Genomic DNA, 23,064 nt, shown 5'->3' on the forward strand with positions numbered 1-23,064 from the left:
ACTGTAACTACCAGAAACAGTTCTTGAATGCCTAAAATGTGAACTCTTTCTCTTTTCGTGACACAAACTCGGAGGATGCATCAAAATACTTTCAGTTTACCTTCTTATACGATTCTGTGGATACTTTTAAAGTGCTACTCTCTCCAATATAGTGGCTACTATAAACTGATTCAGACACTACATGGTTACTCTCTCTCATGGATTCGAATGCTTTTGTTTACTAACTGAAACTGCTTTATTGACTAGAATCAATTCTGGAAGTCTCCACTTTTGGGACGTGAGAAAGTGTATTGGGTCACCGAGGCAAGTATTTATAATTTTCAGTGTATTATAAATTTCCAGTGTCTTTTAGCTAAAAATAAGAACTTCAATTAATATCTTTCTAATGTAATTATATTGTATCTGTTCTACAATTTTGACTTTTATTAAATCCAATCTAAACAAATCTTATATTCTGTACTAATGAAATATATATGTAAAATACTAATAGTTTTGAGACATAATTCTATACCTGCATCCATTAATGCCAAACTTCCACCACATGCAGATGCCATAGAAGATGACCCTATTGGGAAGGGAAAAATAAAAAAGAAGAACCACTTGTATTGTAAAATATTAATTTCTTAACACTAGTGTTGCTTATTTCCTTATAAATGTTATACTTGAACATACCAGTAGTCTTTCCTTCCTTCTTTGTAAATTCACTTGATGGGCTGGGAGATAACTAAGTGGGTAAAAGTCCATGCTGTGCAAGTATGAGAACTTGAGTTTGAATTCTTAGCAACCATTTAAAAAAGAAAAAAAAAAGCTGCGTGTGTGGCCAAATGTACACTTGCATCCCCAAGTGTCACAAGGTGTAGAGGCAGGAGGATTACTGTGGCTTGTGGCTGCCAGCCTAGCTCTAGGTTCAGTGAGAAACCCTGTATCACAGGAACAAGGCAGACTGATAGAGTAGGACATCTGATTTTCTCCCCTGCCTTCTGTGTGTCTGTACATGTAAGTTTCTGTTACTTGCAAACCCAGCACTTACCAATATATAAACAATATATACCAATATATAAACAAATAAATAAAGATATAAAAGCATTAAGTCAATCTCTCTTAAGTTACAAAGGGCAAGGCTACAGAGAATAATATGGTAACCACTAGCCAACAAGTAGTTATTTAAATTAATTGAAATATAAGTTTATTTTCTCTGAAGTAAGTTTATTTTCTCCACTAATGTACAGGATTCCCATTATTACAAAGAATTTTATTGTGAAGTTTTGCTGCAGAGATTCTGAATCCATGAAACCCTCAAAAGGCCTAGAAATATTTCTGTTGTCTGAATCAGAAGGTACAAATACAGGAACCCAACTCTCATTGGACCAGAAGTTCAATCCTAATTAGTAGAGAACAGAAAAGTCTTCAGTTTAGATTCTGAGCTACTTTAATGTGTTGCTTTAAAATTTGTGACTACCTGATATGACTGCTAGACACTGAAGAACTCTGTGCCCATTCTGTCTCAGTGATAAAACCTAGTCTTGACTCATGAACTAATTTATTTTATTTAATATTGACTTATTAGTTCTGTTTCTCTCTTGGTGTTCACTTTCTGTTGCTTGTTTGTAAAAAATAAATAGTAACCAAAATTAGATATATTATAATACATGCAAAAAGAGAAATGCTTGCTTTAGAGTGCTTTCAAAATAACTTACTAGCTAAGAACAGATCAACTTAACATTTTTTCCTGCAGAAGACTTGAGACTCTGGTAGTAAACATGACATAACATAACCTTAGAAAAGTTAAGACTGCATCAGGGAATCTAGTCTTTCCTACTAGGAAAGAAATATTGCAGTATCATACCATTTGATTCGAGGACTTCAGATGTAACTCTTATGGTGAAAGGAAAATCTTTGGGAATAACAGGACACAGAGCTTTCTCGGCAAGAGCACCTGAATCAGAACAGGAAATAGTAAGCAAAACTCACTAAGTCTCTCTAAGACTATAACACAAGCTTAGAATTGTACTCACCATGTCCAAGTTCTCTTCGATTTACACCAGTAACTTTGCCAGTTTCATTGGTTGCATAAGGAGGGAACTTGAAAACAAACACATACACACGTTAGTAACATGGAAAGGCCTCAGATACATTAGCAAAACAATAAAACAAATTACAGTATAATAGAACCCCACTTTGATTCTAAAAAAGTATATTATCTATCTGTCTATATGTCTATCAGTCTGCCCATCTGTCTATAATCTATCTACATATGCATTTATTTGGTAGGTGATTGAAAAAATCCAAAGTATATATCATATTAGTAAAAATAGCTATTTGTATTGTGTAAGTGGATTAGAGGGTAGGAAAGGTTATGAAAATTTATTTCACTTAAACATTTATTTTTATTTTATTTGTATAAGAGTTTTGCCTGTATGTGTGTCTATGTAAATGTGTGGCTGGTGTATGTGGAAGCCAGAAGGTATTGGATCTGGAGTTAGAGCTGATATGTCACAGATACATAATAAAATGTTAACGGACACATTAAATGCTAGGGACACAGAGATAAACTATCAAGTTCTTTTGATTTTGCTGTCCTAGAACATTTCCACAATAAAAATGTCAGGGAGAAAATTTCATCTTACCTCATAGTGTAGCATGAAATTTTTATCTTTTACCCCACTACAAGAAAAGGAATATTAAAACCATTATAAGGGCATAAACAAACTTACTTCTATAAAACACTAAAAATGATTTATTATGATTTTAGAAAAATAGTCGAGTATTAATAAGTTGATTGGAAACACAAAAGTTTAAGAAGAGAGGGTGAATGGGAATTTTTTTTTTTGTTTTTGAGGTAGTCTCTTTATATGCTGTCCAGGTTGGTTTCAAACCCCTCACTTAGGTAGTACTCCTGCTTCAGTCCCATGAGAAACTTACAGATGTCTTCCAACAGCTGGGACTTACAAGTGAAATTGAGGAAAACAATTTTCCTACTCCCCACCCCCTGAAAAAGGTCTTTTGTTGTTGCTTTTTAGAGACAGGGTCTCATGTATCGGGGCTGTCCTCCAATTCGCTATGTAGTCAAGGATGGCTTAGGCTACTGATATTCCTGCTGTACAGCATCTTCTCAGTGCTGTAACTGCAGGTGTATACTGCTAAGATCGATTTAGGTGGTGATGGAGACTGAATTCAGGATCTTTTATATGTTAGGCAGCACTACCAACTGAGCTATATACATCCCCAGTCCCTGAACTGTTAATTTGTTACATACATAACAAAATGGGGGTATTTTAAACAAAATTAGCAGTTTAGAAGAAAATATGGTTTACCAACAGAAAAGCATTCTCTGTAATCCAAAGTGTAAACAGAAAAATGAAGTGTACTATATAGGCTATAAAAGTAGTAATGAAGTCAGTTATGATAGCTTACACTTCTAATTCCAGCACTCTACAAACTAGAGGCTAGCCTAGCCACACAGTGAGGCCTTACCTCAAAAGAAGAAACACACAGAATAGCAATGCCCTTTAAGAGTTTGCTACTGATGCTAGAAACCACGACACACAAAAAAAGACTATTTAGTGAGAGAACATGAAATATAACAAAAATATAACTTACTTTATAGCTGTTATAATTTGATCTGACTTAATACTGGATTCTAATGAATCAAATGTAACAGTACAGAGTACCTAAAAAAAAAAAAGAGAAAAAAATTATCTTTAAGCTTTATAATACTAACAGTAAAGATTAAAACCAAAAGGAAATATGTATGTATGTATGTATGTATGTATATATGTATGTATGTTTGTTGGTCTGTTCATTTGGTAATTGGTTGTTTTTTTTCATTGTTCTGGTGTGTGTGTATGTGTGTTGGGGATTGATCCAAGGGCCTTGAATACTAAGCATGTGCTTTACTACAGAGCTACACTTCCAGCCAAAACTTAAAATGCCTGGTAAACTTATTTACCTCTTCTTTTTTAAAAAAGTGTAATATATAAATACATATTACACAGTGCTAGCCATGGCAGTTGTTACAGTAAATATACATTCACTCTGAAATACTAAAGCTGATTGTAAATCTCAATAATCCAAAAGGCCTCAGTACATCTCACTAGTAGTACTGAGGGGGAGAGAGAGGAAAGAAGAGTAACAATGTTAATTCCATAAAAGAGCTTCCTCACATTTTCATAAAACAAAACAAAACAAAAACTTTCCTGTATAAAAAAGAGTAATCTTTTTAGACTTAAAACACAGCCTAGAGATTCAGCACTGCATCATTCACAAGGTTTAGCATCAGCAGCAACCAGGCAACATTCTCAAGAAGAAAGGCAAGGAGTGGAAGAGAATGATCCTTAACCAAAGTCAAGATTAACAAAGATTTCTTTAGCTATAGACTTATAACTGAGGACACTGAACAATGACACAAGTCAGAAAAAGACAGAAATATAAATTATCCAGATCAGAGGAAGCTCATTGGCAGAGCACTTAATTATTAATATTGGCTGGGTTTGATCTTAAGCGTGGGACTAAAGGAAGAGGAATTTGAAAAGAATTGGGAAATGGAGTCACCCACTCTGAAGGGAACATATTCACATGGTCCTGTAAGAGAATATGAAAGGGACTGACATATCCAGGAAAGAAGATTGAGGAAAAGTTGAAAGAAAATTGGCTGAAAATTCTCAAGCTTGATAAAAAGACACATTTATGATTCAAGTTTGAAATTCTAAATATGATATATTCCAAGGAAATCACCATTTTCAGAGTTATATGCTGAAATCCAAAGACATCTGACATCACTTGCATAAAAACAATAGTACATAGGGAATGACTTAAATGATTCCTTATCAGATAAAAAAATGAAAACAAGAAACACCACATCATCTTCAAGTGCTCAAAACCAAACAAACAACAAAAACAACAAAAAACCCCAAACCCACAAAAGCAACTGCCCCTCCAACACACAACCATTTAGTCATTAAATTAAGCATAAATAGACCATGCACTCTAGTTAAAAGGGAGAGACTGTGAGAAGAGGTGACAAAAGTATCCTGAACATCTCATGACATTTTTAATGCTTCATTGAAAGGCACAAGAGGAAATGAGTCAATGGTGAGAGACACTATATTCACTGTAAGCACTAATTCAAATTGTAAGAATACCATTTCTTTCTCAAGTGAATATATTTAATTCAGTGAAATACCAATTAAGAACTGACATACTCCTAACATTCAAATGAAGAAACCAATATACCATGAAAAGCTAAATCAGTTTTGTGGAGAAGGGTATATATACAGAGAAGATGTACGTCATAGACATTAAGATGCACTCTGAACACTTAATAATGAAAATGATACTGGCCCAGAAAAAAATCCACAAAACAATGAAGGGAGTATTGTTTAAAGATGTATTTATAAATTATAAATAGAAATTATTATCAAAAATTAGTGGGAAAATGATTAGTGAATTAGTTTCACTACATATCATATACAGGAATGTGTTCCAAGATATATTAATTGTCCAAATCTAACAGTTAATACTAGCAAGCTAACAGAAAGAAAGTAATAGGTACCCACCTTTCTGACTCTAGTAATAAGGAGTGATGCTCAATAAAAAGTAAAAAAGAGATGGACTAACCACATCAGAACTCAAGATTTCAGAGGCTAATATAACAAAGTTCAAATGCAGATAAAGATGAAGTCATGTGTATAAACTGGTGTTTGTTACTGAAAAGGATTAATATCTAAAATTTCTAAGAAATTATTATAAAATAGCAGGTACAGTAATATAAACAATGTTAAAAATAGAGAAAATAAACACAAATGCTGATCAAGAAATCTGGACAGAAAGACAAAAATTCTCTTGAACTAGTGCCTCAAGTCACCCAACACTAGGAGAAATGACCTACATAAAAATAAAGGTGTACAGCCCTTCCTAGCTGTGGTTCACACAGTGATCCAAGGAGATTCTCACTAGGAAGCGGGGAAATACAAGCTAAAGCAACAAGATACAACTTTGTACTTACAGGTTAGAAAAATTAAGTAGAGATTAACGTAAGAAAAAGAGGCATAAAGCATTATACTGTACAGAAACAGTGGGTATACACAGAGGTAAATTAGCCAATGGATACTGGAACCAATGTAAATACCACAGATCAGGTATCTACAGAAAGAAAAAGAGTATGACAAGTTTGCAGTAATGTAGAAACGTAGAAAACAAACAAGAGTCATGAATAGATGAACAATGACAATATACCCTAAAACAAGGAGAATAAGTAACTTGATGCTTTTAATATTAAAATAAAAATTAAAATACCCAACAGTCCTGGAAAATGAAAAGAACTTATAGAAACAAAAGCCGTTTCCTGGAGAGAGATGTCAGGAAGAAGGAGCTACAAAGACATAAGGATATAGGAGCTGACTGGAGGTTTATTATGTTTGTGAGCTTTCTTTTTGTGGTGCAGGGGATTGAATCCAGGGCTTCTGACATGCCAGGTAGTGTCCCTAGCACTGAGCTATGGCCCTGTACCAATATGATGTTTTTTTAATTATGGCAAATGTTTTCCAGGTGTATAAATTTAAACACATCAAATCATACATTTTAGGCATCAGGTTAAGCAGTGCACTCAAGCTAATGAGGTAGGAGGAGAACAAGTGTGAATCCAGCCTGTGCTGCAGAGAGCTCCAAGCCAGCCTGAACTACACAGTGGGACTCCAAGAATAAAACAACAAAAAATACATACAAAAATTCCATACATGTTAAACTATATACTTTACTGTATTAAATTATGCCTTAACAGTATTTAAATTATATTAATAAACACATTAAGGCTTTGCATAGTGATGCATGCTGATACTCTGGGCATTCAGAACTCAAAGGCAGGCAGTTCATGAGTTCCAGACCAGCTTGGGTTACATAGTGATAACCATCTTAACACAACACATCACTTATACCCTGTCTCAAAAAAAAAAAATAAATAAGGCAAGTTGGGCACAGTGGTACGGATCTATATCTGATGTACCTATGGAGAGAGAGGGGGCACAGTGGTGTGCATCCATACTTCTGGTGCATCTATGGAGAGATGGGGACAGACACAACAGAATCACCACAAACTTACAGGCTAGCTTTCCTGTCAAATATTGCTGTAAACAAGAGATTCCCTGATTTCAAATATGGGGACAGACAGACAGACAGACAGACAGACACACACACACACACACACACACACACACACACACACACACACACAAATTTACAGCATCTACATAGTGGAAATAATTAAACAAATAGCTTTCTAATATTTACTACCTGTGTTTGTCCTCTCTGAAATAATGCTGATCCATGAAGTGTTTTAAACATATCTACCTCACAACTTATATTCCTAAGTGAAGTCAGATCTCGTCCATCACACCTGGAATAAAGCAATAAAACCATATGTGAAGTCAGAAAAATTAAATCTCTTTATCTCTACCATTAATTTCTAAACACCAGCTGCCTACAGTAACTTGTTCGAATCTTTAATACTAATATAAATACTTGGTTTCCACTCTATGTCCCATTGAATCCGTGTCTGGAGGTGTGTAATTTATATGTTACGAGAGATAGCCACAGCCACACAAATCCATAGGTGCCAATAGGTGCTCATTTATAAAATTATTCCTTACTCTTCAATTGAAACCAGTCCCTTCCTTAAAGCACACTGCTACTTTCAAGGCATCTTGCAGATGCTTCAATTCGACCATAGGAAGATATATTTACCTTTTGTATTCATTCAAAATAATACTTCTGAAAACCTCCTTTGCAACAACGTTGAAGGATTCTATTATTTCAAATTGGTCAACCTCTGGAAATTTTTCTACAGAAAAGAGACAAATTAAAACAAGGGCTTTATCTTTTTGGAAGATAAGTTCTCCAATGTTCACAGCATCAAATCAAGTATTGTGCAGATAAGCCAGTGGAGACAGTCAAGCATTTAGTCCTCAGACAAAGCATCTAAATTATATGCTCTTAAGCCAGTTATAGGAATTTGGTTTGCTGTTTTTGTTTGTTTAAAAAATATATCAAACTCAGGATTCCAAGCTTGTTCAATAAGCTCTTGGTAAAAGGGATAGAACAAACCCTAAGCTACTTTAGAGATAATTACAGGTAATGGCATTAAATGCAGCAAAAGAATTTTTATTTTAAAATCTGATAAACCTTCCCACAAGAGGGAACTTTACTGTTGGTGGAAAAATTAACAAGAACTGCACGTCAAGCTTTCCTCATACTCAAGTTGTTACAAGAATTATAGAGTAAGATACTCTGCTTAGCGACTGTGTGTGGTTACGCTGACAATCTACCCCTCATGATTCCAGACAATGTTTTCTTCGAGACAGGGTTTCTCTGTGTAGCCCTGGCTGTTCTGGAACTCACTCTGTAGACCAGGCTGGCCTCGAACTCAGAAATCCACCTGCCTCTGCCTCCCAAGTGATGTAATTAAAGGTGTGCACCACCACTGCCCGGCTGATTCCAGACAGTGTTAATAACAACATAGCATCATGCTGAATGATGACTGTGTATGTAGCAGGTACAGATTATATGACTTACTCATTTACTCTCCATAAGCGAGGTATTATTGGCATTATAATCTCACAGATGACAAGACTCAAAATTTCTTGTAAATGGTTTTTGTTTTTAGTATTGGAGATTGTACATAGGCCTCATGCTTGGTGGACAAAACACTCTACCACTGAGCTATATCCTTAACCATTGGGATTTTTTTCTTGAGTTTTGAGATAGGGTCTCTCTACATAACCCTGGCTATCCTGAAATGTAGACCAGGCTGACCTGGAAGTAACAGACCCTCCTGGGTGTTGGGATTAAAAGTGTATGCGCCACAATGCCTGGTTGCTTTTTCATTTTTGACTCAAGAATTTTAAAGAGTATTTTTAAATTTTCAAATGACAGGCTACAGGACTAGCACCTTAAGATCCTGATGTAAATGAGAAAGGAACATTTTTATATTCATTATTTCCTAGGTGCCGACTCAAGCAAAGTGTTAACTATATTTCTAGAAGATAATGTGACAGTCACTTTATGATGTAATGTAACAAATTTAAGATAAATCTGAGGAACTCTGAGAATAACTGAGTTTTTCAAGTTCTTACCACTGAAATTTGAAAACAAATCTATGTGTTTTTAAAAAACAAATCTATGTCTTTCTTTTAACATTTTTAAAAATGAAAATAGAATTTACCCTTTAGATGTTCCTCTGTATCTAATCTTATCTTGTTAACAGCTTCATCCCTGGAAACCTAAAACATCATTGACATTAGAATATAAACATGACATTCACATTCCTGAAAGATTAAAACCTGATTTAGTTAATTCAAATATGTATTTGCACATTTCCTTAAAATGTATATTAACAGAAGAATAGCAAACAAGTAGGCTTTGACTTAGTTTTATAATGAAAAATCTAGTTGGAGGTAAGAGATTAGGGCTAAGAAGAAGAAAGGCATTGGAAAGAAAGAAAGATACATATGTGAATGCGAGTGTGAGCTCTCAAAAGAGAATTGCTTTATTCAGCATTTTGTTAGAGATTTATTTATTTACTGCAGTGTTGCTAATCTACCACTGGGCTTCATGAATGCTGGACAACTGATCTACCACTGAGCCAGATCCCCAGGCATGGCCAGAGAGGTAGGTTTGTTTGTTTTTCACAGTGATATTTATCTTTATTTTTTAAATCTTTATTAAATTATTTTATTTACATTCTAAAAGTTGCCTCCCTTTCTGGTTCCTACTCCCCAAGTTCTTCACTCTATCCCCCCAACCCCATCCCTCTCCCATCCAACATCCTCCCCCACCCACAGGACTAAAGGCACAAACAAAATTGTGTGAGCTACAGCAAAAGTAATCTTAACACAAAACCTAAGGTATACCTACTTTATCATGTTCATAATCTGTAAAAACTGCATAGAGTTTCTCCATGGCAAGTCTATTAAGGATAAAATAAATGTTAGCAAGACAATATTTGAAGTATGAGCTTTTATAACTCAAACATATTAAATAGCAGTGAACTACAAATTAAATAATAAGCACTTCACAAGAATCAAATGTTGTTGCATGTCAGTACTACTGTGCTTAATATTACACAGAACAGATTCCTTTCCACCTTCCTGGCAAATCAGCCACATGGCTCTACGCTCCTCTTCCTCTGCACTGCTCATTTAATTCCAACTTAGATTCACTCATATTTGCTCAGTGCCTCCGTTTGTTCTAAGCATTGCTAGACACCTTCTAAGCACTGGGTATAAGGTGGGTTCAAACTCATTTCTTTATGAGAAATCCAACCATTTCCTAGATATTCAATACCATGTTTTATTCTCTTTTCTCTGGACATGGAGAGATAAAGGATGTCCGATTTTTAAACAACTGACATCTCTTCATTTAAACTTTTATCTTGGACTGGGTTTGTGCTGTAACTGGCCTTTACCTTCCTTTAAGAATCAGATAGGTATTTCTGATAATGACTTAAAGCAGGAAAGCACTGCATGTGAAGCAATACCCAGTGCAGTGCCTTAGAGGAACTGGAACCCAGTGACTGCGCCATCTGCACAGGTGTTCTTACGTATGCGTGTATTTCACGATCTCTGCAGAAGGAGTAAATATCTTCTGGGGTGTCCTCTTGGCAACACCGATTTCTTTTACCAACTGCTGGATGCCCTGAATTATCTGCTGTGTATACTTCACCCCAACTTTGATGGCATGGCAAAAGTCTTGCTGTAGAATGTTTTCTGCAGAGGCTTCCAACATAACTAGTTAGAGAAAGTAAGAGGATGGTTATTGTTTTAGAATCTTTCACCAATATAGTATTTTTTAAATGAAAAACAAAGACAAATAACAAAAGAAGAAAGTACAACTTGTAAGTAAAATCCAGAATGAATAGATTTCAGTTATTTACCAATTTGGCTTTTAGGTGCTCCGGCAACTACTAAATTTAAAGTGCTAGAAGACATTTCTTTCCTTGTTGGGTTAACGACACATTCTCCATCGATCATTCCTATTCGTACTGCCCCTAAAACATATTAAAATGTTGGCAGCTGTTTAAAACTTGCAGCATCCACAGTATTATTCTAATTCTGGCTTCAAACCACTGTCTTTCTGACAAAAGAATGTCTACTTCTCCCATGGTTAAGTTAAGGTCCAGCAGACACCCCATCCCACCCTACTTTGTGGGCCCAGGAGGATGCTCTGAATCACTCATGGCAACCACTTGCACACCTGTTTGATTATGCTCTTGCTCTCCTATATATCCAGACTGTTCTGCCCGAAGCAAATGCTGTACGCCTCCCACCAATATTACACTTACACACTGGCTACTCTGTAGAGCTGCCCTTCTGTATCATTTTCTAAGCTCCTTGTCTATGTCATTACAATAGTACTGTTTGTAAATAAATACAAGTCTCTTTCCCTTATCCATGCTGAAAGCAAGAGTCTCTTTAAGCTTTCTATTGCTAGTACTCAGATGGCCTTTTCCCTCAGTGCTTAACCCGATTGCTAACACTGAGCACACTTCATAATTACAAACGACAATCATTTGCAGACTATATGGCTACAACTTACAAGAGTTATAAGTTACAAACATGTTTGTTTTATCTTGAAAAAGTATGTACTCTGGTAATTCCTGACTGTAAAGAATGAAAAGATAGAACTGGAGCAAGAAATCTAGAGCTATAAAATCAATAACATTGTAACAGGATTACTGGTAACAAAACCCAAAGGATGAAAATGACTGAAAGACCTACAAGAAATCTTAGAAGTAATAAATCAGCACCAATAACATGTTCATTGTTACTGAAAGAACAGTGCTTCATACTTTTAAACCATAACTTACCAACAGGTCCATTCCAAGGGATATCTGATAAGGAGAGGGCTACAGAAGCTTTAAGAAGGAGAAGAAAAAAAAACTGAAATTACAATATCTCATTGCTTTTAAAAAAAAAAAACAGCAGTGATCATTTTAGTCGGTGTTACACCTACCACCATTAACTGCTAGGACATCAGGTTCATTGATGCCATCTACTGCTAGCAGATTACAGAGAACCTGGCAGTAAAGGAAACAAATTTGACATTTAGACAACAACAACAAAAAGCCCTTTATGTTGCAAGATTATAATTTAAATTGGCAACTTAAAATATAATACCTATGAGCTCAATATCCACTATTCAAATCCTTTAGAGTTGGCTATCATTTAACTAAATAATAGCCATTTAAAACTAGGCATTTAAAACTTGAGTTTCCTCCTTTTTTGTTTTTTTTTTTTTAAGGGTATATAGTATGTGACGCTACCAGGTATTGTTGAATCCAGGGCTTTTACTACCAAGCCCTGGCTCTGTTTCTTCACCTTTAGAGAAAAAAATATAGCATCTTCCTAAGGGGCTTACGTGAGAACTAAACATGTGGTATGCTGCAAGAATCCTGTAAATGTCAGCTATGTATTTGTATTATTATCAGTTCACATTGCAAAGATGTACCTACGCTAAATTCTTAAAGAACAATTTCCTTGAGGCTCTGATATCTTCTCAAAGATGCACTTACTTGGTGCAGTTAAGTAAAATGGTTACCTAAGTATGCCTAACTAAAACATATGATCACCACAGAAGTTTAGGTGGCCTAGAAATAAACATGTTATAAAAATTAGTTGTGATAAGCTGGTCATGATGGCTCACTGCTGTAATCTCAGCACTTGGAAGACAAAGGCAGACAGACTGCCATGTGTTTGAGGCTAGCCTAGGGTAGGCAGAGTTCAAAGCCAGCCCGAGCTATAGAAATTTAGGTCTTGTTTACCAAATCAAAATTATTAGTTATGTTAACTATCTTAGTGGACTACTATAAACTGACCTACAAAGAGAAGACCCCTAATCTGGCTACTCACGACTCTCACACTAACCATCTTTTATGTACACTCATTTATTTCTTAATGCAGGGCTTTTTAGATTCTCATCTAAACTTCAAACTTCCTAAAGTGTTCCCAACGGTCACTCCTATTCATAATTCAGGTGTCAGCTCAAAATGATACCAATCACATGGTTTTTCAAAGTACTGCTTTTTAAAATGACTTAAAATAGAATGCATAAGACGATCTGAATTCTTTATAAGGCTCTCTCTGGAAAGAATTATAAAACTTAAATGATGTAAAAAATATAATATCTGGTAACAAACAAAGCAGCACTTACCTGAGTATCATAAAAATAGCCAGCTGGAAAGAGAGGTCGAATTGACCGATCTGTCAAAACAAGACAAAGATATCAAATGGCCCTGGCAGAGCTGCTTTAGAACACAGCCTACTGAGATAATAAGGTAGCTGCTGAGTATGTCACAGACACAAACAAAAGACCAGGTGTCAAAAAAAACATCGATCATACTTTCATTAATATAGACCACTACCTAAAACAAAGTCACGGAAAAGACTGAAGACTAACAGCAGACAGAAAGAACATATTTCTTTGGTTTACTGTGACTGAGGAAGACATGTAAATATATATAAGCTAGCAATTATTGGATAGGAAAAGCTATAAACTACAAATGATGCTACAGTATTTGCAGATGTCAAAGACTTGAAAGATTGGCTGGTGATATAACTTAGCACTACATAGCTCTGGGTTTCTTCACCACCACCACCCTCTCCTCTTCCTCCTCCTCCTCATGTGCCTCTTCTTTCACAAAAAAGACTTAGCAGATGATAGATACACTTCAATAGTTGATAAATACAATACTTTCAGGAGCTACTAAGTTGAACATAAAAATGAAAAACCGCAAAGAATAAACAACAGAACAGGCATGGCATGGAATTCCCATTCTATAGATTCATTTAGCCAGTGTTTACTGACTGCCTCTTCACCAGGCTATCCTAGGTATTGGGAGTTGGCAGTGACAAAACAAGTTTTTCCCTCTCGTGAAGCATACATTTGAGTGAGGGAACAGATAGTAAATAATATCTGGTAACAATCATACAATGAAAGGTAGCTGAGCAGACTGTAGAGCAGAGAGAAGTGAGGGGGCAACCTCTGCCAAGAGCTTACCTATTACTCGACTTGTAAGAATCTCTTTGTCAGAAGAGCCAATCTCTCTTCTAAGGTAGTTTGTGGGGATTCTGCCTGCTGCAGCAGCCTTCTGTCTATAGTCCACCTGAAGTAGCAAAGAAGAATTAAAGTTAACACAATTCCTTTTTTGAGTAACAAAGTATATCCCAAGAACTGCTATATAAGTATTAATTTTCCTGAGGTTGCTAACAATATATTCTAGACTGCAAGTAGATAATATTTTATTTGCTTTTAGCATTCTCTTGAAACCCTCATAGGAAGAAAAGTATATAGAGTACTTCAAGCAACTAATTTAAAAAAGCCCTTCACTTAACAGTCAGTCAGATGACTGCCTAGTCTCACGACTTCCTACAGTTGCTTACCTTAACCAAGTCAATAGTGCCCCTTCCCCTGCTTTCTGTGCATCAGCTCTGTGAGACATAATTGCCTTCTGCTTATCATATTAGAAAGACACAAACATCCTAATGAATTCTTAACATATAATAGCAGCCCCAAACTGGAAGAACACTCACAAAAACAATGAATTAATTGCTTCCTTCACACCAAAGTACTCCTGTACTCCCACCGAATCATCAAGCTGGATGTTCTGAAGTAAGCTCACTCCTAGCCATCGCGTCATTCTCTTAGTTGACATGCAGGCTCAAACACTAAGGACCTTCCTTTCTCATATACTTTAATTTTAACTTCAGACACTTGAACATGGTAGTACAAATTCTACATATATACTATCCTAGAGGCTCATATAAATAAGCGAACACTTACCACCAGTGGCATGAATTGGGAAGGTGAAGGTTTTGTTTTGCTGACTGCTGTGACCATTACTGCAGTATCACCTGACTTGATTGAAGATATACAAAAATACCAGTAAATTTTTTTGAAATCAGACATTAATGTGTAAATAGTAATGGAATGAATCCCCATTCCAAATAAACTCAATGGAGGAGGTCTGTCTGTCTGTCTGTCTGTCTCTCTGAAAAATATCTCATTATGCAGTCCTGGTTGGCCTGGAATTCACTATGTTGACCTCAAACTCACAGAGATCTACTTACTTCTACCAATAGAGGTCCAGGACAATGGGTTTAAATTCTTGCACCAGCAAGCTTGGTTCAACAAAAGATCTCTTATTTCATGTGATCACAACTAGTCCAATTGTGACCCTTTCTATCTGACCAAGGTCAGTATTAGAATATTCACTGCTGTTTTTACATGAAGAAATGGCTAACAGCTTAGTCACATCAACTGACTGAATATTTTTTACTCGTTAAGAAGAAGTTTACTATAAAGAAAAATTTCCAAGAATTACAATGAAAAGAATAGTGAGAACACTTTTTCTAGAAAAGCATAATGGATTTTATTAACAGACTACAATACAGCCCACAGTTTGGAAGAGAACTTAAGGATCATTTAATATACACAACATTGACTTTGACGGCCTAGTGTGTTCTGACACTAGAAATACCCTTAGTAGTATCTGAACGAGTTCCCAATACCACAATGACTTATGATGCTACAAAGATACCCAGTCACCATGATTAAAGCAAAAGACTGGTTTCCTACCTGTACCACAGCACAGCCATCAGCAAATCTTGCCAGTTTCCCAGAGGATATTTCTAATTTTCTGTTTAAAAAGAAAAATTTAATATAAAATGACACCAGTACAAGTTTTTGCTATGTAAAAATAGTTGGAGAATCTAGGGGAAAAAAAGAATGAAAAGCTCCCAATCATCAGGGGAAAAAAAAGCATAAGTAAGTAGGAATTATGATCATCAAAAGCATAAGAGAATTCAGTGCAGCTTAAAGACACGGGAGCCAAGGTAAAAGATGCATCTGGAGAAGGAACATGTTAGGGAGAGAACGGGAGTCCTAACTACTAACTCCCATCCTATGACTCAGCTTAAAGACATGGAAACCAAGACGCATCTGGAGAAGGAGTATATGTTAGGGAGAGAACTTGATTCCGAACTATTCACTCCATCTTGTGACTCAGCTCAGTCTCTCATCATCCCTTGCTTTGTTTGCTATATAAACCTAACATACAAACTCTTCTCTTCCCTGTTAAAATAATTTTAAAATTCCTCTATCACTTTCTGGAAAAAGTACAAACTTTTGAATATTGACTACAAAGACTTTCATGTTCTGATATATAACAGTGTTTTGTATGCTAAGTTAAAAATATTAAAGACTATCTTCTGATAAATAACATTTTGAATGCTTACAACCTTAACAATAAAGACTTTCATGCTCAACACTGGTATCAAGACAACTTAATGGTGGAAAAAAAAAGAGTCTTTTTCAGTCATGGTCACATACTCTGTAAAAAAATAAAAACTCTACTACCCTTTTAAAGCAAAAAGAAAATTAAAACTCTTGGGGGCAAAAACAGTTGGAGCAAATCTCTATAAACTCAGACTAGAAAATATCTTTTTAGATATTTCGTCAAAAGGCCAAATACATAGGCAAGATGTATGTCATGTTCCTGTCTAGAACCACCCACAAGGCACGGATGTTCACCTAATTCTAAAAGTAAAAAGGTATGACCTATAAACTTATCAAATATATTAGGAACATATATGTGAACACATGGATATATTAAAAGGGTAGAACTCATTAAACACAGCCAACCAATGAATGAAGCGACATTCTCATCTGGACCCTGTAGGACATCTAGCAACACCAATTGTGATGAAGCCCTTGATCTGCTGTTTGGTCACCTTCTGTGTTTCAAAGGACTGACAGGCAGACTGCCTGTCCCAAAGGCTTTAGCTGAATTTGGTCCCTATTAGTTGGCATGGGCCCCTCAAACTGTTGTAGGTCTTCATACTCAATGTCCATCCATCTGGACCCAGTTCTGACCCTCAACTCTTCAGCTGAGCTCTACCCTCTGGCTTGGCCCTATGGGCTTCCAGCAGCTCTCCAAATGGGACTACAACAGTAGTCTCTCAGTATGTGTCTTAGCTCTTTGCCTCTAGTCTAGGAAGTCTTTCAAATCCTTGAACTATCCAACATCTTTAATTCTGTAGTCACTGTTTACAATGACTATATTTACAGACATATTTATACAAATATGCAGACATTTACTGTACAAGGTATAATGCATATTGGTATTAGTATAATTAGTATTAGTAATTGATGGTGGAATAAAAGAAACCATGTTTGTCAACAGCCAGCTTATATCAAAGGAAATTTGAAGTACCCGGCAAATTGCAACAACAGAACTGATATATAGTATGTTATTCAATGAGTTCTGATAATGCAGAAAGCCAGAAAAAATTGGGGGGTAGAGGGAGTACATATAATTTTGATTGTTCCAAGAAAGCTATTAAACTTATGGTGTTTTCTTTTTGTTGTTGTTCACTTTGCCTCATAACTATTTACTTTTCAATATTATATTGTATAAAATACCTCCAAATACATAGCGGACCTATACTGCATAGGTAGCATCTGGGGTTTGGAAGTGGGCACTTGGGAATAAGTGGAAGAGTTCCGAAGTTTCCACATGCCAAACCACATGAGTGAATGCCTACCTAAATACTCTATGAACATAAATAAGAAGACCGATAGAATGAACAAGCAGAACACAGTGATGGGAAGAGTAAACGGATGCCAAGGGAGGAAACGGGGCAGCGGCTTGCCACACCAAGTAGAGCTTCAGGGAATAGCTTTTTTAAAAAATTATTATTTAAAACATTCATTCCCCTCCCCAGCCTCCACCTCCCCCGTGTGTCTTGTTAACTGAGAAATTTACTTTTTGACCTTCTGTTGGATGGAACTGTACCTTCACTACAGTAAAACAGGTCTGGCATTCAGTAAAATGACAGGGTCAACTCCAGCTCACACTGGCCTTGGTTCTGGCCATCAGTGGAGCTGGGGCACTGACCGACCATGCATTACCTGGAGGTGGTAGTGGTACGTTTCCCACTTCAGAGCAGCTCGAGATCTCGGAAAATACATAGAAAGGACGTCAGGGGCACAGGCAGAATAGGACTCAAGAAGTTCACTGCAGGGCTAGGAGGAAGATATAGAGGCAAAAGGCAGCTGCCAGCTTGGGGAAGGGGGGGCGGTGGTGGCGCAGAGACAGACTTTAAATCCGGAAAAGGAAATCACGACCTTAGGTTTGGAGTAGAGAGGTTACAAGAGCCTTAGGCTGCTTGATTGCTACCTTGGCGGATTTGGCTACTAGGGCTAGCCGGACAAGACACCGCGTGAAACCCGCGAACTCACACCGTTCCTCACCTGTGTCCCAGGTCCACAGTCACCGCTCTGGACCCGGTGCCGCTCCACAGGGCTCGCACCTGCAAATAGCTGAGTGCCCGATTCCGCCCGGGCCAGCCGAGGGGGCCAAAGGGACCGAGGGGACCGCAGCCCAGCGGTCGGAGCCACGGGCACAAGCAGCACTGCCTGCAGGCCGCCATGACACCCAGAGCAAGGAACGCCCGGGCAGCGCCTCATTGGCCAGCCTGCCTATGGGCGGAGCCGGACGCGGTTTCGTTTCCGTGGAGCCTGGAAACTGCCAGGAAAGCGACACTAGCCGGCTTTCTACGAAGATGCGAGAGGGTCAAACAACCAGAATGCATTTTTTTCAGTCAGCTTCAACCTCCCCCCCCCCCACGCCCTTATCAGTGAAAAATAAATACTCCCTTAAAAAAAACTGTATAGGTTGGAAAAAAAAGCCTTAAAACAACGCGTTTAATAAATACATGTAACAGTAAAAAAATACTGAACAACCCATAGTTATTTGGTTCTTACCTAAAGATCTAGGTTTGTGTCTATGGAAGGGCATGGGAAGAGTTCTCCCTCGCACCCAGTGGCAGCCACTTGTAATTCCAGCCTTCAGAGACTGATAATGAATCCATGAGTCATTCTGGCCTGTTAGACTTTCCTGAGGGCTCCAGGTTCAGCAAGGGACCCTACTTCAAAAAATAAGTGGATCACTATCAAGCAAGACACCTTACTTCAACCTCTGGCTTCCACACGTTCCTACCGTGTACACACACACGCACACGCACACACACACACACACACACACTCGCACTCGCACACGCACACGCACACGCACAAGCACACGCCCAGTCACCTGTACACACGTGTGTATCCACACACATGCAAACTCACATACACTTAAACACAAACATAAGCAAAACAAAACAAAACAAAACAACAAAAACCAAGAAAGAACTCTTTTTTTTTTTTGAGAACCCCTTGAATAATTTGCCATTCATTCAGTTGTAAGTTTTGGAGAGGTATATTAAAATGGGAAGGAGTCTATGTTTCCTAGTTTCAATCTAAAATAATTAGAATAGTAGCAATTTTGAGTTATAAACTCAAAAGGAAATCAAAGCACTGAAGTCTGAGCTCCCCCCACAGTATGTGTATGCGAGTCAGTTTTAGGTCAGCACAGAGACAGAAATTAAACTGCATGAAAATAATACCTTCACAGGGCTGGAGAGATGGCTCAGTGGTTAAGAGCACTGACTGTACTTCCAAAGGTCCTGAGTTCAATTCCCAGCAACCACATGGGGGCTCACAACCATCCATAATGAGATCTGACGCCCTCTAGTGTACTTACATATAATAATGCAATAATACCTTTGCAAAATGATGCAGGATTTGGTTTGTTATTTGGTTTAAAATTATATTCATTTATTTTAAGTTTTTATTTTTCCTTTTTTTTTTTGTTTGAGACAGCAGTCCAAACACTGCTAGAAACATCTCGTTACACATTTGCAGACACTTACCTAACTTTGTAACTAAAAGTATCATCATACACTGAGACATACAAGAATTTTGTTCAGAAAGAATGCAGCCTACTGGACTTTAAGAAACACTGCGTTGGGGCCTGCAAGACGGTGCGTCCTTTGTCACCAAGTCTGAGGATCTCATCTTGATCCTTAGAGCCCATATGATAGAAGAAGAAAACCAATTCCAACTGGTCGAATTCTGATCTCCACAGGGACTGTGTGGACACTCAAATAAAATATTAAAAAAGAAAGTGCTGGGCAGTGGTGGCGCATGCCTTTAATCCCAGCACTTGGGAGGCAGAGGCAGGTGGATTTCTGAGTTCGAGGCCAGCCTGGTCTACAGAGTGAGTTCCAGGACAGCCAGGGCTACAGAGAAACCCTGTCTCGAAAAACCAAAAAAAGAAAAAAAAAAGAAAGAAAGAAAGAAAGAAGCATCACTTTACGTCACAGCCAGTTGGTGCTTTCTTCATCACAAATACAACGTGTCTTCATTCTGATTAAATTTCAGTAGCTTCCCAAGTTTTAAAAATTTTGTTATAAGTGTTTTGTTATAAAAAGTTTATGGGTTTTTTTGTTTTGGTTTGTTTTGGTTTTGTTTGGTTTGGTTTTGGTTTTTCGAGACAGGGTTTCTCTGTGTAGCCCTGGCTGTCCTGGAACTCACTCTGTAGACCAGGCTGGCCTCGAACTCAGAAATCCGCCTGCCTCTGCCTCCCAAGTGTTGGGATTAAAGGCGTGCGCCACCACGGTCCTATAAAAAGTTTATAATAAAACTGTTTCTCATGGTTTATAAACATTTTGTTTCCTACTTGGTTTTTATGAACTTTAATTTACCAATATACTTACCTTTACCTTCTTTTTATACTCTGAATAAACTGAATGTAGTCCCTGATAAAGTACCACTTTTTTTCCTGCCTCTGTATCTTTGCATGCACATTTGTGTGCTTAGCACATGTACTCTCTCAAGTATCAGTTTGGAGACCTCAATGCTTAATAAGAACCCTCTCCTTTCCCCAGGCAGACATATAAGAACAATCTATGCCTGACATTTTAGTTTACCCCCTTATTTACAGAAACATTGATTGTGAATGTCAGGGTAGCTATTGTGTAGTTTAAGTACAACAAATGCTGGCAATGACACCAGATTGCCTGGATTAGAATTTTACCATGTTCAGCCTCTAAACCCTGTGACTTAGATAAGCTGCTTCCTATATTTCCTTCTGTAAAGTAGGAGTTAGATGAAGCCTAACTCTTAGGGTTGTTGCAGATCTGAATGCAATTATTCTTACAGAACTAAAGTCCTCCCTCTCACACAGAAAGGCTGCAGCATTTATTGAATAGCCGCAATATCTGTTTGTCTTTAGACTAACAAAAGGGAAGGGGAGGAGGAAAGAGTAATGAAGAGCAAGAGTGAGGAGGGAGGAGAGGAAAGAATAGAGAAAGAGGGAGAATGGGGAGGGAAAGGGGAAGAGAGAGAAGAAGAAGACTGAGAGTGAGAGGAGTAGGGGAGAAAGAAAGAGGGTGACTGGGGGGCTGTATTTAGCATTTGAATCCATAGCAGCACCAGACCCACTCCCAACATTTCCCCATTTTTTTCTAAATAAAGGTTCTTTCTCTTACAATAATAAATGACACACAGTAAGAATAATTATGAAACAATTGTGAAAACTATTAGGTAAGAATTACATTCGGCAACTTAGTATTAAGTATTCTATTATCTATCTTATCAAAATGAACTCAGAGTTTTGTACTTAAGTCATTTTCTATTATAACCTGTATTACTGACCTAAAATATTTCCTTAGACCTAAAACATCTTCTTAAATGCTAAAAGTCTTAGGCTTAATTAATTGTGAGACTATAAGTATGTAGTCTTCAACTCCATCAGAGACCTGAGAAGGAATAAATATTACCCGTGTATGCAGTAAGTGCAGGGAAGCAGCTTCCAAAACTATCAATATGACAGAGAAAGTCGGTTGCCTCAGAAGTTTTCTAAAACATTGGAGCATCTGTGTTGGAGCCTCAGCCTTCTGGCCCAGAACATTTAACATAGTTTTCTGTGGAGTAGCAGTTAGGAAGGACTAGCCTATCCTGTCCTTGGAGAGCTTGGCAGTCAATTTCCCTGCATCCATGTTTGTCCATCTCAGACAGTGTTCTGTCTAAGTAGAAGCAAGGGCACTTTTTGCCCAATGGCAGCTTGCCACATTTGAAGCAAACTCCAGAAGGAGGTTTTCTGATACTCATCATCTTCTTTGAAGTAGAAATGGGGATATTGCCAAGAGCAGATCTGTTACATTGTCCAAAAAAAGGCTTAAATTGCTAAAACACCTTTAAATGCCATATTGTGCAAGTATCTGAGGTGTTTGAGCACTATCTATCCATAGTTTATGTTAGTAGGCAAGCTTTGTTTCTATTTGCTATCTGTTCAACCTTGGAAATAATTTTGTGATAAACTAGTCTAGTATCTAACATGATCATAAGTTTGATTGACTATTACTTTGTAGTATGTAATTATCCTGAACAACTTGTAATAGCAGTTTTTAAAACGACTAGAACTTATAATACATTACTAAGAACCATCGAGATACAATACCTCAAGTAAGAGTTGAAAACATGCCAGGCAGTGTGGCGCATGCCTTTAATCCCAGCACTTGGGAGGCAGAGGCAGGTGGATTTCTGAATTCCAGGCCAGCCTGGTCTACAGAGTGAGTTCCAGGACAGCTAGGGCTACACAGAGAAACCTTGTCTAGAAGTCTGGGGGGGGGGGTAGTTGAAAACCTGTATACATAGTATTTTGTAACAAAAATAACCTTAATCTTTGTATCAATATACAAAAATCTATACCAATGTAATAAAATGTAACCTTAATATGTATTAATATACAAAGACTTATACTAATGTAACATTATTGGCTATAAAATGTTCTTTGGCTTAAGAGTAGATTCAAAAATCTACCCCTGTTTTGTATAATTGCTGTAATATTCCTATATTCTCACTTTTCCTTTTTAAATTGGATATTTTATTTTTTTATATTCCAAATGTTATGCCCAAACCATGCAGTTTTTATCACTATTGATCTGTAGTACAGCTTGAGGTCAGAGATGGTGATTCCCCCAGAAGTTCTTCTATTGTTGAGAATAGTTTTCACTATGCTAGGTTTTTGTTATTCCAGATGAATTTCAGAATTACTCTTTCTTTTATTTTTATTTACATGTAAATTTCTCCATTCCCAGTTTCCCCTCCAAAAAACAAAGAAACAAACAA

At 37.2% G+C, this 23,064-nt stretch overlaps 1 protein-coding gene across 2 annotated transcripts in view; it reads right to left on the bottom strand.

Annotated features, from left to right (window-relative positions):
- Positions 1-18,521, bottom strand: part of Pnpt1 (polyribonucleotide nucleotidyltransferase 1) — a 34,882-nt gene extending 16,361 nt beyond the window's left edge. Inside the window, exons 1-18 of one of the 2 annotated variants that reach the window (XM_031339858.1) lie at positions 18,301-18,479; positions 15,625-15,685; positions 14,830-14,904; positions 14,047-14,152; positions 13,201-13,250; positions 12,004-12,067; positions 11,858-11,905; positions 10,925-11,038; positions 10,592-10,778; positions 9,907-9,958; positions 9,215-9,272; positions 7,738-7,834; positions 7,288-7,390; positions 3,601-3,671; positions 2,628-2,664; positions 2,016-2,082; positions 1,847-1,936; positions 512-565 (exon numbers count right to left, since the gene is read on the bottom strand). In XM_031339858.1, the coding sequence (XP_031195718.1) occupies positions 512-565; positions 1,847-1,936; positions 2,016-2,082; positions 2,628-2,664; positions 3,601-3,671; positions 7,288-7,390; positions 7,738-7,834; positions 9,215-9,272; positions 9,907-9,958; positions 10,592-10,778; positions 10,925-11,038; positions 11,858-11,905; positions 12,004-12,067; positions 13,201-13,250; positions 14,047-14,152; positions 14,830-14,904; positions 15,625-15,685; positions 18,301-18,479 (1,513 nt within the window). Of the gene's footprint in view, positions 1-511; positions 566-1,846; positions 1,937-2,015; positions 2,083-2,627; positions 2,665-3,600; positions 3,672-7,287; positions 7,391-7,737; positions 7,835-9,214; positions 9,273-9,906; positions 9,959-10,591; positions 10,779-10,924; positions 11,039-11,857; positions 11,906-12,003; positions 12,068-13,200; positions 13,251-14,046; positions 14,153-14,829; positions 14,905-15,624; positions 15,686-18,300 lie in introns of both variants that reach the window. The other variant, XM_031339857.1, reaches the window with a different exon arrangement.
- Between the last annotated feature and the right edge of the window lie 4,543 nt (positions 18,522-23,064).

The sequence above is a fragment of the Mastomys coucha genome, unplaced genomic scaffold (assembly GCF_008632895.1).
Source record: "Mastomys coucha isolate ucsf_1 unplaced genomic scaffold, UCSF_Mcou_1 pScaffold22, whole genome shotgun sequence".
Classification (NCBI taxonomy): Eukaryota; Metazoa; Chordata; class Mammalia; order Rodentia; family Muridae; genus Mastomys; species Mastomys coucha.